This window comes from Telopea speciosissima, chromosome 4 (assembly GCF_018873765.1).
Source record: "Telopea speciosissima isolate NSW1024214 ecotype Mountain lineage chromosome 4, Tspe_v1, whole genome shotgun sequence".
Lineage (NCBI taxonomy): Eukaryota > Viridiplantae > Streptophyta > Magnoliopsida > Proteales > Proteaceae > Telopea > Telopea speciosissima.
In genome coordinates, this window is record NC_057919.1 from 56,307,520 (window position 1) to 56,323,215 (window position 15,696).

At 41.0% G+C, this 15,696-nt stretch overlaps 1 protein-coding gene across 1 annotated transcript in view; it reads left to right on the forward strand.

Moving 5' to 3' along the window:
• Positions 1–286: 286 nt before the first annotated feature.
• LOC122660225 (adenylylsulfatase HINT3) overlaps positions 287–15,696 on the forward strand; it is a 35,640-nt gene continuing 20,230 nt past the window's right edge. The window contains exons 1-3 of the mRNA XM_043855441.1: positions 287–646; positions 2,728–2,783; positions 3,001–3,058. Coding sequence (XP_043711376.1) covers positions 410–646; positions 2,728–2,783; positions 3,001–3,058 — 351 coding nt within the window. The 5' untranslated portion in view covers positions 287–409. The remainder of the gene's footprint in view (positions 647–2,727; positions 2,784–3,000; positions 3,059–15,696) is intronic.

Below are 15,696 nucleotides of genomic sequence, written 5' to 3' on the forward strand. Positions count from 1 at the left end.
AAAAAATCAAAACAAAAACTAAAACACAGTTTTGAAAATTTTTTTATAAACACAAGAGTTTTGAAATTTAGGGCAATGGGAGAATGCACAACAGTGGATTATCTAACAAATAGTTGAAATAGTCACATAAGAAGTTGGTGTGACCAATGAATAGTGCGCATGTAGGAAAGGTTACTACAACGAGCATGTACGAAGCATTTTCCTTTAAATCCGGGAACAATTTCAATCTAGATTCTGGAAACCTTTGTCTGGGCCTCAGAATCTTGAGGCCACCCGTTTCTAAATTCAATTAAGCTTTCGAGCCCTGCTCCGATTCACTTCTTTCATTCGGCGAGAAAGAGAGGGAGAGCGAACGAACATGTCAACGAATCACGATAGATTTTCTGTGGAGGATATCAGTCTCCTGTAGATGGAAATCCGTCGCCTCGCCGTTCTCTGCTCTCACCTTCGTCAGGTTGATTCGGGCCCTTCTATTTCTACTTCTACCTCGACGAAATGGCTTAGATCAATCTGTACTTCGTGGGTTTCCACGTCGAATTGTGTTTCCACCTCGGGTGATCAACACATGCAAGATTCTAAGAAGGTTAATGAAGAGAAGGATTGCGTTTTCTGCAGGATTATAGGAGGTGAATCCCCTGCATTCAAGGTATTTCTGATGAAATTCATGGATTAATTTTTTTTTCTGTTCTCTTCTACTTACTCTTTTTATTCAAATTTGGATTAAATCTTAAGAGTTTATGGGTGTTGATAGGTCCGAACTGAATTTCTTGTTGGTTTTGTTATCTTTGGTTGATAGTGGACACCCAAATGCTGCTTTGTGTATAAAAAAATGTTTTCTTGCTTCTGTTTCTGGGAATTTCAATGTGATTGTTGTACAGTCTTATCTGCTCTATTCTGCTCTATTAGTGATTTGCAATCTTAGTTTGACTCTGAGATGCCCATGTTGAATTTTAAATTATAACTATTGGAATTTTATAATTCAGAATTTTAAAAGTTCAAATTTGATGGATGTTAAATGAAGCTTAAGTTTGCCTTTCCAGACTTTTTCTGGTTGCTTGTTGACTTATCTGCTAGTTGGTTGGTTTCCCGGAGATTATTTGGTGCTATCATAGCATGTACCTGGCTACAAATTCCCTTTCACCAGCACCAAAGTTTTAAATTTTAGCAATGGTTTCAGAGTCACATTCAACCAACAAAGCTGTAGCTTTCACCATAGTAGTAGAGGTGACTCTGTGAGAATATGCGAGACAACTACTACATGTTTCCATAATGGCTAATCCCAATCCCCCTCCCTGGATCATTTATTGGAGCTCCGAAAACCTGCAGCTTTGGTTGATCATTTACTGCTTCAAAGATCCAAGTCAGATAAACAATATTGCTTGGATTAATACTCAAGCAATTCCAATGTCAATGTTCTGTCAAAATACCATTTCTTTTCGTCCGTAGATAACAAAGTGAACTCACTGAACAATGTTTAGATTCTTCTTGACCACAATATTTGGTGAAGTCTTCTTTCTGAAGAAAATCTAAGATTAGGAAGACTTATATTTAGTTTAATCCTTTAGGAAAGTTTCTAAGAATTTCTTTGAGGTTAATTAATTCTTTGGACATGGAAAAATATGAATAACTGTGGTGTTAGAAGTTTCTCTTTCAATCACAAGTCTATTTAAGCTGATAAGGAGGGGATGAGAACTGGTAAGAATAACCTTTGGATTAATCTCGGGCTAATGCTATTTGGATAAGAATAAGCATATTTGAGCAACCCAGCTGGTCTAGAACTTTCTGGAGAAGTCTTATCTAGTAAAGTCATCCGAATAGTCATATGAGTTTTTGTCCTTGAGGGTGTTTTTAGCATACTTGGTTGCAATGGGGTTTTATGTTTTGTTTTTGTCTTTGTTGAGGTCAGTTTTTTTCCTTTAGTTGTTACTTATAAAAGGAAATAATTTGAGCCAACAGTCAAGTAGGCTGGTAATTCATTACCTGGGTTACAGGTTACCTAGGAAATAAGTAGGGCTTTAAATAGATGGAGAAGTTTCTTGGGTATCTTTTTAAGGGTTTCTGCGTCACTATTCTGCCATTTCCTTGAGAGAGATTTCCCATTTTTAAGGATTTCATCCATCCACCTCTGATTTTTCTCTGTTATCTGGCCTTTAGGTGGCTCCTAGACTCCTCACACCCTTTTAAAATTTATTCTCCTGGCCTTTCTGATTGAGACCCGCTTGGTTAATAGCCTTCCTAAAATAAATATAGGATGAAGTTTTCTAGTCCAGTGCAGCAGGTCTTGAGATTTCTCTAGACTGACACAAATATTTGTCACTTAGCATATTGAATTCAGTGAAAATTTTGTGGCAAGTGGACCTGAGAGTTCCTTGCTCACATGTCAAGTTTCAGTCAAAACAGATATAGAACTTCTCTAAAAAGAAATGGATGGCTAGAAATAATATGTCAGCACATGGGATATGGTTGAATCCAAGTTTGAAATTTGACATGGGGCCACTCTGGACCATTTTTTAGATACCTGTACGGTCAAGATTGCTATATCATCCTTCCATGTGGCAAAATCTGATGTCAGTCTTGAGATGTTCTCTAGTCTTTCTAAACTAGAAAATCTTTGCAATAAAATTTAAAATTTGTGCTGAATCAATCGTATCCATTTCATTCTTACTCTTTTGCGTATCTATCTTGGCAGTTATTTTATTTTTTTCGTTGAAATTGGTTTGTCTACAGCTCTATGAAGATGACACATGCCTGTGCATTTTGGATTTAAATCCTCTGAGTCATGGGTAAGGTATTTTTACTTGAGACACAACTACAATTTTCTATTCTGCAAGATGGAGTCTTCTCTTTCTCTCTCTTTTAATTGTACACAAGTCCCTACAATATCTGAATTTGTCATTTTATTTTATATTATTTCCTTTTGGCACTCGTGAAGTTCTTTGTAATAATGGATCTTCTCTAACTAATTCTACTCTGTGTGTTTGATTTTATTTATTTGGATAGACACGCTCTTATTATTCCGAAAGCACACTTTTCATCCTTGGAAACAACCCCTCCTTCTGTAAGTCATTCTCATTCGGAATTTTCCATTTATGTGAATTATATACTCTATTCCATGAGCCATCTAGCTCAATCAATTACAAAAATTTTCATGCTCTTTACTGTTGCCCGTGGTTGTAGTGATTCTGAGAATTCTTTGATCTGGATAGGTTATTTCGTTAGATATGTTGAGGAATATTGGCCATATCCTAAGATCCCAGGAAGCTACAGCTAATATTTTACTGGAAATTTTAACTACTTTCTTGTGTTAATACACCATTTCGGTCATGAATACCTTGGAAACATGTGGATTGTGCATCTAAACCTCTCATGGTCAGTGTCCATGCTTCCAAGATGCAATTACTAACACTCTTTCTGTCTCTCATTGGGGGGGGGGGGGTTCAAACCATTATATGAAAGCTATCCTACATAAGCTTCGTTAGCACTCAACAGAAAAATACATTAGTAATAAAAGATGAAATCTTAAATTAAGAAATGATTACTTAGTATTAATATCTCAACAATATACCTTATGAAATTCCTAAACTAGTCTTGATGTATCTAGAGCAGGTCTTTAAGCTCAAAGGAGCTTAATCCAACCAAGGAGATAAAACTACTTAACATGCATAGTTGGAGGGATAAAGAGGACTTACTCAAAGATAATTTCAAGGTAAAATACATCCAAGTCCAAAACAGAAAATTATAACCTAGGCATGTATGCAAAACAGAAAATTCTAACCTAAGCATGCAAGCATAACTAAAACAATTTACCATAAGTGAGTTTGGGTGAAATCCCAACTCCAACTCTTGTTGAGTAGTGCATTGCAAAACCACTCAACACTTTGGGTCATGCTGTCCTTAATTTTTCTTTTGCCTTGTACATGACTTGCCAACAAAATCTATAAGACATTCCATTTGGCCTATTGATCTCCATATGGTTATGGAGTCATGCTGGTTAGCTCATCAATAAACAACATATATAGCAAAGATAACTTTAAGCACATGAATTAGAGGAGAAATTTTCAGAATTGGTAGTGATTCATATCCTCTTAGCTTGCCATGCTCTAAGGAGTTTTACTTACTATGTTGAGAGCACCCCCTTTAATACCATCTGTAGGATGGGGTGGCAACCCAAGGGGGGGGGGGGAGGGTGAATTGGATATTTTGGAAAGTATTGACCATTTAAGAATTGTTAACCCAATAAAACATTGAGTTCAAAGAAAGATAAACTTCCTAATGGAAGCTATAAAGCTAGTTAGAACTCAATACCCATTCAATACAATGTAAAGGAATAAATAAGAGCTAGAGAGAAAAATAGACACAAGCATTATAGTGGTTTAGCAACCTTGCCTACATCCATTCTAAGAAGTTCCTCAATCCTTACTGTGGAATTCCGTGAGTACTGGCTTGTGTTAGAGTGACAACCATCTTTATTTATAATAAAGAGAAGAACATTCTGGAATGAGTACAAGGACAGAAATACCCTTATGACTATTCTACTCCCGAACCCATATTACAACACTCTCCCTCTAGTTGGTGCATACATATCAAACATGCCCAACTTACTAATTATAGGAAAAAATAACTTAGTACTGATTCCTTTGGTAAAGACATCAGCTAGTTATTCACTAGACTGAATAAATGGGAAACAAATTATCCTTTGTTCTAGTTTCTCTTTGATGAAGTGCAGGTTAATCTCAACATGTTTGGTACGATCATGTTGAACGGGGTTGTGAGCAATGCTGATTGCAGACTTGATGTCACAGTAGAGCCGCATAGGAAGATCAGCATTCATCCCCAAATCTTGAAGAAGCCCCTTGAGCCAAAGAAGCTCACAAATACCTTGCGCCATAGCTCGGAACTCAGCTTCAGCACTAGATCGAGCCACAACAACTTGCTTTTTGCTTCTCCAAGTAGTTAGGTTTCCTCCAACAAATGTGCAATACCCAGATGTGGACTTCCTATCATTAGAACTGCCAGCCCAATCTGCATCAGTGTATGCTTCTATCTGGAGATGGCTATGTGGAGAAAACAAGACTCCTGTCCCCGAAGATGACTTGAGGTAACGGAGAATTTTGTATGCTGCTTCTAAGTGAGAAGAGTGAGGATCATGTATGTATTGGCTGACAAGTCTTACAACAAATGTGATATCTGGCCGGGTATGTGAGAGGTAGATCAATCGACCAACTAACTTCTGATAACTACTTTTGTCCATCGTGTCACCTTCCTTACTCTTCAAATGTGTGTTGGGCTTTAGAGGGGTATCTGCTGGTTTACACCTAAGTATCCCTGTTTTTTTCAATAAATCCAAGGTATATTTCCTTTGAGAGAGAGATATGCCCTTAGCTGAATAGGCAACCTCAATCCCTAGGAAGTACCTTAATCTACCCAAATCTTTGACTTTAAATTTGGTGCCCAAATAAGTCTTCAACTTCTTGATTTGCTGTGCATCACTGCTTGTGATCACTATGTCATCAACATAGACAATCAACACTGTCACTTGCTGTCCTATCTTCTTAACAAACAATGTGTGATCAGCATTGCTCTGCTTATACCCATAAGCAATCATAGCCTTATGGAATCGGCCAAACCATGCCCTTGGTAACTGTTTCAGACCATATAGGGCCTTTTTCAGCTTACATACCTTTCCCTGAGTTTCTGAAGAAGAAAAACCAAGAGGTATCTCCATGTAGACTCTTCTTCCAAATCTCCATGCAAGAAGGCATTGTTCACATCAAGTTGCTCGAGTTCCCATCCTTGATTCACAACACAAGAGATAATGACCCGTATAGTATTCATCTTTGCTACAGGAGCAAAGGTCTCTTGATAGTCAATTCCTTGGGTTTGAATAAACCTTTTGACAACAAGTCTTGCTTTGTACCTTTCTACTGAGCCATCAGCCTTGTGCTTCACAACAAAGACCCATTTACAACCAACGGGTCTTTTTCCTAGTGGAGGATTCACCAAATCGCAGGTTTGGTTTTTTTCAAGGGCATGCATTTCTTCATTCATCGCATCCTTCTATTTCTGTTCGGCTATTGCCTCCTACCAATTGTTAGGGATGGAAACAGAGGATAAAGAAGATACAAAGGCATGGAAAGCAGGAGTTAGAGAGTTGTATGACACAAAGTTAGAAATAGGGTGCAACGTACAACTCCTCTTTGATTTTCGAACAGCAATGGGTAATCAAGACTGGGATCAAGAGAAGATTTACCAGAGATCTGACTAGGAGCAAGACTTGGAGTAGGAACAGATGCCGATTGAGTAGGATCAGTAGTGGTGGTCTCTTTGTACATAAGGCCGTCCAGAGGAAAATCAGTTCACCGTATGTACATATTTTCCTTTGTCTGTTGTTGCTGTCCCACTTCTTGTTCTTGACTTGTAACTCCATCTTCAAATTCAATAGAAACATCCTCTATAGTAGGTATATCATTGTCTAGAGGAGCAATCAACGGAACCTCTTCACCACTTATAATCTCCCCCTGCAGAGGTTCCTGCTGTTTAAAGTAAGCCTCAGACTCCCGGAACACTACATCCATAGTGACAAACACTTTTCGGGTAGGAGGATGATAGCATTTATACCCCTTTTGGGTAGTAGAATAACTAAGAAATATGCATCGCAGCCCCTTTGGATCAAACTTGCCATGTATATGGTGATTCTTTGCAAACATAACACAGCCAAATACTTTGGGGGACACAACAAAAGTCGATTTCCCACATAGCACATCGATTGGGCAGCGGCCATCCAAAATACGGGATGGAAGGCGATTGATAAGATATGTGGTTGTAAGGACAGCGTCACCCAAAAACGAGGAGGAACAGCCATAGTGAACATAAGAGAACGAGCAACCTCCAAAAGATGTCGGTTATTGCGTTCAGCCACCTCGTTTTGAGCAGGAGTGTCAACATAAGAGGTTTGATGAATGATCCCATGGCTGTCCAAATATATCCGAAAAGCACCATCCATATACTCCTTCCCATTATCTGACCGGAGAATCTTCACCTTGGCATTGAACTATGTCTCGACCATCTTATGAAATAAAGTAAAACATGTGAAAACGTCACTTTTATTGTGCATCAAATACACCCAAGTTGTCCGGCTGAAACAGTCAATAAAAGTGACAAACCATCAAAACCAAGAGCTAGAGACACAACGGGCAGGGCCCCACACATCAAATGTATCAAACCAAAAGGATGCAAACTTCTATTATCAGAAATTGGAAAAATGCTTCTAGTTTGCTTTGCCAAAGTGCAAGCATCATAAGAAAAATTATGTTTATTACATCTTTTCACTAAACTAGGAAATAAAGTCGACAAAACACCAATCGGAGGATGGCCTAAACGACGATGCCAATTATTCAATTCAAAAAGTACAGAATCAAAATCAGAAGATGCAGGCTGAGATGTCAAAGCTGCACGTGAACCGTCAAACACGTACAGACCACCAACCACCTTACCACATGCAATCGTACTGTCTGTTGCCAAGTCCTGTAATAAACAATGGGTTGGAAAAAATGTTACCTTGCAGTTTAAATCCCTAGTTATGCTACTAATGGAAAGCAAATTAGTAGTGAACTTCGGAACATGTAACACAAATAAAAGGGTAAGAGAGGAAAAACACTGCACATATCCCTTTCCTGAGATAGGAGAAAGAGATCCATCAGCAACACAAACCTTACTCTAACCAGATAAAGGAAAATATGTGGAATAAAAGGAGCAGCCGGTCATATGGTCGGTTGCCCCTGAGTCAATTACCCAATAATCGGGCATGACTGAGTTGCAATTCCCACCAAATGAAATACCTGTGGATGAAGGTGGATTGTGAGTAGTAGGTAGAGACAGAGCCGAGGCAGCCATGGAAGGAGATATAGATGCCGAAGAAGATGTGTCCAAACGAGTCACCATATCCCGTAAATTTTGCATATCCGCCATAACCTGTGACAGAGAAGGATCAGGTTGGTCCTCAGTAGTGGCTTGATGAGCACAGGTGCTATTGAACCGATTGGAACCACCCCTCCCACGCCCGCGAGTGTCTGCTGGGCGACCATGAAGCTTCCAACAGCGGTCCTTCGTATGCCATTCCTTCCCACAGTGATCGCATTTGATGGGAGGGAGATCACCAGATGTCCGATTAGTATTGGCGGATCGAGAAGAGCCCCCACGGGAAGACTGTAAACCAGAAATAAGAGCCGAGCGCTCCCGAGTAGCAGGGTGAATCATGGCTATACGTCGACTGTCCTCAGCTGAAAGAATTGCATAGGCCTGTTCAAGAGTTGGGAGAGGTTCGCGATTTAAAATATTCGACCGGATATGATCAAACTCAATATTCAGGCCGGTCAAGAAATCAAAGACGCGTAAACCATCCTCCCACTTCCGGTAGGCCATGGCGTCAACATCAGTGGTTGCAGTGAAGGTGCCCAGAAAATCCAACTGCTACCACATTGTACACATGGTATTGTAATACTAAGAGAGTGTCAACTCCAGTTGTTTTGTAGAGTGGATTTTTTGACGTAGTTCATAGCACTGGGCAGCGTTCCCAACCTGGGAATAAGTATTTGGCTGTCTTCCATATTTTTGCAGCCGAATCAAGAAGGTATCGCCCAACAATTTCTTGGTCCATGGAATTAACCAGATACGCCATGACTAATAAATTAAAATTCATCCAGCGCTCCTGTGTATAACCAGTCTTGGTAGGCCTGACCGTGGTACCCGTGATATAGCCAGGTAGGCTACAGGAACCAATAGCAAACAAACATGATCGAGACCACATAAGATAATTGCTGCCATTTAACTTGATGGTGTTCACTGGAAACGGAATAAAGTCACGGTGCGACGAACCATCAGAACCAGAAGAGGCAGAAGTGATCTCTGAAACGTCAGGCATGTTGGCTGGAAAAAAAATTGTAGAATCCAAAGACATGGCCTCCAAAAAAAAATTAGATCATAAGGAGGGAAAAAAAGGACCCTCGGTGGGAGTCAACTCACTACCAAGGGTGGGAAAAAAGTAACGGCAAGGGAAGAGAGAGCCTCCCGCGAGAAAAAAAAGGAAGGGCGAGAGGCTGCGGGGGCTGGCGGCGGTGGCGGAAAAGGTTGGGAAGCCCTGCGGTGGCTGGCGGTGGTGGCGGAAGGGGGTGGGAGGCCTTGCGGGGCAGGCAGTGGTGGCGGAAGAGGGTGGGAGACCCTGCGGGTGCTGGCGGAAGAGGTCTAGAGACCCTGCGGGGGTTGGCGGAAGGGAGAGGAGGGCTGTGGGTAGTGGTGGAGGGCTGGCGGTGGGTGGAGGAGGCTGGCGGTGGTGGCTGGCCTTAGGTCAGAATCGCGAAAGAGAAAAAAAAAAGGAAAAAAGGAAAAAAATTTTAATTCCCATATTCCCGGAATATTTTTAGCTCTGATGCCATGTGGAATTCTGTGAATACTGGCTTGTGTCAAAGTGGCTACAGCCATCTATATTTATAATGAAGAGAAGAACATTCTGGAATGAGTACAAGGACAGAAATACCCTTATGACTATTCTACCCCTGAACCCATATTGCAACACTTACATTTCTACTAGCTCGATTGCTTTATTGGGTAGCAATGAAACACTTACAAGGTAGTATTCCTATGGCTCACTACACAACCAATTATTTTATGGACTCCTAACAAACCCAATGGTTTTCCATGGCTCGCCATCATATTGGTTGTTTTCCATGCTCACAACAAATCCAATGGTTTTCCATGGCTGATCATTAAATCGATTGTTTTCCGTGCTCACAACAAATCCAATGGTTTTTCAGGTTCACCATCAAACCCGGTGTTTCTCGCTGATTCACACCAAACGTGAGTGTTTTGAAGTTCATACTAAACCTTTACAAACTCCATTGAAGGAGGTGTTGAGTTTTTCAACTCAATTAATACAAAGCCGCTAGAAGATGGATATACAAATACATGCTCATTACAAACCCCTTTATGTAGGGAGTATCAGCCAAATATTTCATACCATCACACAAGGCAAGAAATATTTGGTTTCACTCTTCTCAGGTTTCCATATATACTGAAGATATTATAGAACCCTGCTTGAAGATAAATAGAGAAGGGTCCATTTGAGAGGCACGGAATCCATACTGAATTAAGAACTTGCCGATCCACGATCTCCACCACCCTCAATTGGTTGTTCAGTTCATTTCGACCGCTGATCAACTTGCTGACGTCCTCACCAAAGGGTTGCCTTCTCAACCGTTTCAGTTCTTGCGGGACAGGCTAAAGATCTGACCCGTTGAATCCTCAACTTGAGGGGGTGTATCAACCGAATATTTCATGCCATCACACAAAGCAAGAAATATTCGGTTTCACTCTTCTCAGGTTTCCATGTATACTGAAGATATTCACTTCTTTAGTTTCCATTTCTCCACCTTCTATTTGTGTCTCCTTCCATTGACAGTCTCACAATCCAATGTTTCTATATTCTCACAAAGCTTTGTATGGTAAGGAGTGGTGTTGAGAATCTCTCTTCGGATGGCTCAAGACATGTATATAAATATTCATATCACTTGTGTAATCAGTGAGGTTGAATCAATGAAATTACAAACAATATAGAATTTGATTTGTTAGGGAGAAAAACAAGCTAAGCTCAAATATATTCCTCTCTAAGGTGAATATACAAATATAAGCACAAATCATGTGGCCTCTCAAAGGTGCATCTTCTATTGAAGCTCACATGGCTTGGTTCTTCTCCTCAAGCACCCTTGAATGACTTCTCCAAGTTAGGCTTATGGGTGTACTTGAGATCCTCCAAGCTTGACTCTCATTTGTCTTTCAAAATATCACCCAAAGGGTGTTCCAATGAATGCCCAAAATACTTGTTTTAAACTCTTCAAAGCTCCCCTATTTATAGGAGAAAAAAGGGCAAAAAACTGTGCCCAAAAGTTGTTTGAATGGTCAGAAATATAGCTGTTTTTTATGGCTGTTTTTTGAGGATTAATGGTCTGAACTCAAGCCCGTTGCAAAGACTGGTATTAATCCGATGCCTGACCTTTTCTCGGTATTTTAGATATATCTCATTCTGTATAGCTTGGATTGATCTGATTTTTTTTTTTTTCATTTGAAACTGGACTCAGAGCTACAACTTTCATGTTTTGGCCAAAGTTCAATTCGAACTGCACGACCACTTAAAATCTCCTTGAAGTTGTGGGATGTGCAGAAATGGAATGTGATGGAAATGATTAGGGAATAATTGCTTGTGTCCCCTTGGGTTCACAGCCAAGCTTTATTTATAATAAAGGTGAAAGAGTAAAAATTACATGTATACCCTCAGGATAGAATATACCTAAACTAGTACCCAGACTGCCCAAATTACAACACCCCCTCAAGTTGGTGCATATATATCACACATGCCCAACTTGCACAAAATAGAATGGAACACCTTGCTATTAAGCCCTTTAGTGAAGATATCAGCCAGCTAATCGCCAGATTGGACAAAGGGAATACATATAACTACTTGATCCAGCTTCTTCTTGATAAAATGACGGTCTATCTCCACATGCTTCGTCCTATCATGCTAAACTGGATTATGGGGAATACTAATAGCAGATTTGCTATCGTAGTACAACAACATTGGAGAGTGAGTCTAACACCAAGATCCTTAAGGAGACCCTTAAGCCACAACAACTCACATATGCCATGTGCCATAGCACGGAATTCAGTCTCTGCACTAGACCAAGCGACAACAACTTGTTTTTTGCTACGCCAAGTCATAAGGTTACCTCCTGCAAAGGTACAATAGCTAGACGTGGACCTTCGATCATCTGGAGAATTGCCCAATCGGCATTTGTGAAGGCTTCTACACGCATGTGACTATGAGGAGAAAAGCGAATCCCTTTCCTAGAGCTGACTTTAAGTACCTTAGAATATGAGACGCAACATCCAAGTGGGTCGAGTATAGGTCATGCATATACTAACTCACCAGACTCACAGCATGAATAATGTCTAGTCGAGTATGGGAGAGTTATATCAGCCTTCCGACCAATCGTTGATAGCCTCCTTTGTCAACTAGCTCACCATCTTTGCCCTTCAAATGTGTGTTTGCCTCAAAAGGAGTATCAACAGGGCGACAACCAAGCATCACAGTCCTTGATAAAAGGTTCAAGGTATACTTCCCTTGAGAGAGAAAGATTGCCTTGGAAGAGCAAGCAACTTCAATTCTAAGGAAGTATCACAATTGTCCCAAATCTTTGATCTCAAACTCTTGCCCCAAATATTTTTTCAGTATAGCTATTTCAGCTAAGTCACTTGCAGTGAGGACGATGTCATCAACATAGACGATGAGAACAGTAATGTAATCACGAGACTGCTTAATGAACAAGGTGTGATCAACATTACTTTGAGTGCACCCAGCTGTGACCATAGCCTTATGACACCTGTTGGGAGATCAGAATTAGGAGTGAATGCTCGGATGATTAATGATCACCCCAAGCTCTTTATTTATATTATTGAAAATAGAGAACAAAATTACAAGTAAGCAATGTGGGTCTAAAACCTACATAATAGAAACAAGAATAAAACAGTAAAAAGGTGGTATTCTGGACCATATAATCCAACAACACCTAAACTAGGTTCTAGGTGATTGCTTTAGCCCATATAATGCACGCTTCAGTTTGCACACCTTCCCTTGAGTTTAAGGGTAGCTCCACTCACAGACCTCCTGTAGAAGAATAAGGCATGGGAATGGTCCGAGGTGTGCCAACAAGCCTTTGAGGACCTTAAGAAGGCGGTAATGGAGGAACCGGTGCTTGCCTTGCCAGACTATGGCAAGCCCTTCGAGGTGCACACAGATCCATCGGACTTTGCAATTGGAGGGGTGTTGATGCAGGAGAGATCAATAGCACTCTGTAGTGCACTATAAAATAGCGAACGAAGGAAGAGTGCGTGGAGAGAGCAGAAGAGAGGTAAGCAACAGTGCGAGTAGTTGCGCGAAGGACGGACTTTGTTACGTGCGAGGAAGCGCCCACTTCTCTGGTTACGTAGATCTGGCAATATTCATTCTCAAGTGAGGATTGAAGAGGACAATATTGTGAGACTTTAATCCTCCCTTCAATAGAACTAGTCTGATTCTACTCTCTCTGATCTCAAGATTGCCAATCAAAACCTTACCACTCTTCTTAGAAGAGAAGAAGCTCTCATGAGAGAGAAATCTAGAATGAAATGGTTGAAAGAAGGGGACAGAAAGACTGTTAAGCCAATGCGTACAAATAGATAGACCAGGCTCATCCTTTTATGTTGAGGTCAGTGTAAGTCTGTCTATGATGTTGAGTCTAGGTGGTGTTGAAGCTGGCTCATTCATGCTAGTCATTTTAGAGCTATGAGTCAGAACAATGTTCACCAACTCTTCCATAGTTATCTTGTTCATATATAAATAAAGCTTTTGAATTGGAGTTTCGAGCCACCTGGGCTACGGATTTGTCGGTTGGTTGATTCTCGAAATCACCTCTGGAAACAAAAAGCCCCTGGGGCGGACTGCAATTCTAGTGAGGTTAGTCCTCTGTTCTGACCCGATTGGAGGCTGGGGAAAGGGCACTCTTTCAAAAAACCCCACCTAAAACATATGACGATCCCCCAGTCCACTTCCAAAAGTCCTTATCTCTTGTGGTGGAACCTGGCACTCACCCTCCCAAAAGTGATTATCGCCAAAACAAAAAAGACATCTGGAATTGTTGCCGTATCCCACAAAGGAAAAGTCCAAGTATAATAGTCTCCGTCTCATATGGCAGCTAGCTTATATAGAGGATCTAGCCTGTGACAGAGACGAGCCGGTTACCCTTAATTGGTTGTCAGTTCCTCCGCATTTGGATGAAAGTATATATTTTCGATCTGACAGTGATATAGATATAGATATATGGGATCAAACCTTCTCCCCAGCTTTTCGGGAAATTTCCAAACGAACAATTTCAACAAAATCTTTCAATTTCTTATGTTACTATGTTCAACTCTATGTGTTCCTCTATCCGTAGAGTACATTGAATGTACAGAAATGATACAATATATTATCTTTGACTAATCCCTTTCCCTCTTTTTTATTTTTTCAGTTTTGGGGAGGAGGCTGTGCCTTCCCCATTCTGGCCATCTTGGGGCAAGATCTGATGGTAGAGGCGAATGCTATGAGTAACAGGCTCAGAAGGCCCCCGTAATCAAAGAGGGGCGAGCTTAAAAATGATCGTAATCGCACGCTTGAAACTTCGAGACTGGCATTTCCTTCTGCTCTGCTCGCTAGCTTCCATTGCACCTTCACTTAGCCTTTCCTTCTGTCTATTCCCCAGAAGGGCCCCGGGGTCGGTAGAATCCAGAAACGTGGTATCAGCGGTTCACTACACCGGTCGATGTGGTGGTTGATCCTGTCCTGCTCCTTACAAATTAAAGGAAAATGCCAAAGTTTTATCAAACCCTTCAACACTCTACTAAGCACTGTCTATTGAAAGATTCTCTGAAGTAGCAGCCTTGCGTTGTCACTTTAGTAACCCGCCCTTTTCTTAGACTTTACATAGCGTCGAGCTGTACCACCTATATGGTCGAAAGAAAAAATCTCTATTTGATGGGGCTTCTTCTTATACCTATGAATTCCATTGGACCCAGAAATGATACATTGGAAGAATCTTTTGGGTCTTCCAATATCAATAGACAATAGGTGGATGCGCGCGTCACGCGCGGCTCGCTTGGCTTTTGTTGCTCTGCCCCTACTAGTAAAGGGCTTTTCGCCGTAGCTTGCGGAAGAGGGCAGTAACAAGGTAGCCGTATTGGAAGGTGCGGTTGGATCACCTCCTTTTCAGGGAGAGCCAATGCTTGTTGGGTATTTTGGTTTGACACTACTTCACACCCAAAAAAAAGTGAGCTAGGACGGGACAAAGGGTTGCGATCCCGCGAGGGTGAGCTAACTCCAAAAACCCGTCCTCAGTTCGGATTGCAGGCCGCAACTCGCCTGCATGAAGCCGGAATCGCTAGTAATCGCCAGTCAGCCATATGGCAGTGAATTCGTTCCCGGGGCATTGGTCATGGCCTGAAAGATATTTAGAGGCTCATAAAGGCCCATTTACAGGCCAAGGTCATAAATGCCTCTATGAGATCCTAACAACGTCATGGCATGCTCAATTATCTCTTAATTGAGAACCCTTGAGGAACTTCCATATATACCTCCACTTCAAGTTTGCCATGGAGGAAAGCATTTTTAACATCAAGTTGCTGTAGTTCCCAGCCCAAGTTAACAGCACATGAAAGGATAAGTTGAACAGTGTTTAGTTTTACCCTTTTGGCTTTTGCAACCAGCCTGGCTTTATACCAATCCACTGTTCCATCAGCTTTTTGTTTTACCATATATACCCATTTGCAGCCCATGGGTCTCTTGCTTGGAGGAAGAGACAAGGTCCTATGTATCATTTTTTCTAAGGACTCTCATCTCTTCCATCATACCCTCTTTCCATCTCGAATCTGCCATTGCATCCTACCAAGACTGGGGAAGAGAAATAAAAGACAAGAAAGACACAAATACACGATAGGAAGGAGAGAGGGAACCATAAGACATGACATGACAAATAGGGTGTTGCGTTCAACTCGTCTATCCTTTAGGGACAGCAATAGGCAATTTAAGGAATCATCACTATGAGGAGGAAGATTACTAGGTTCAAATGAGGTGATGAG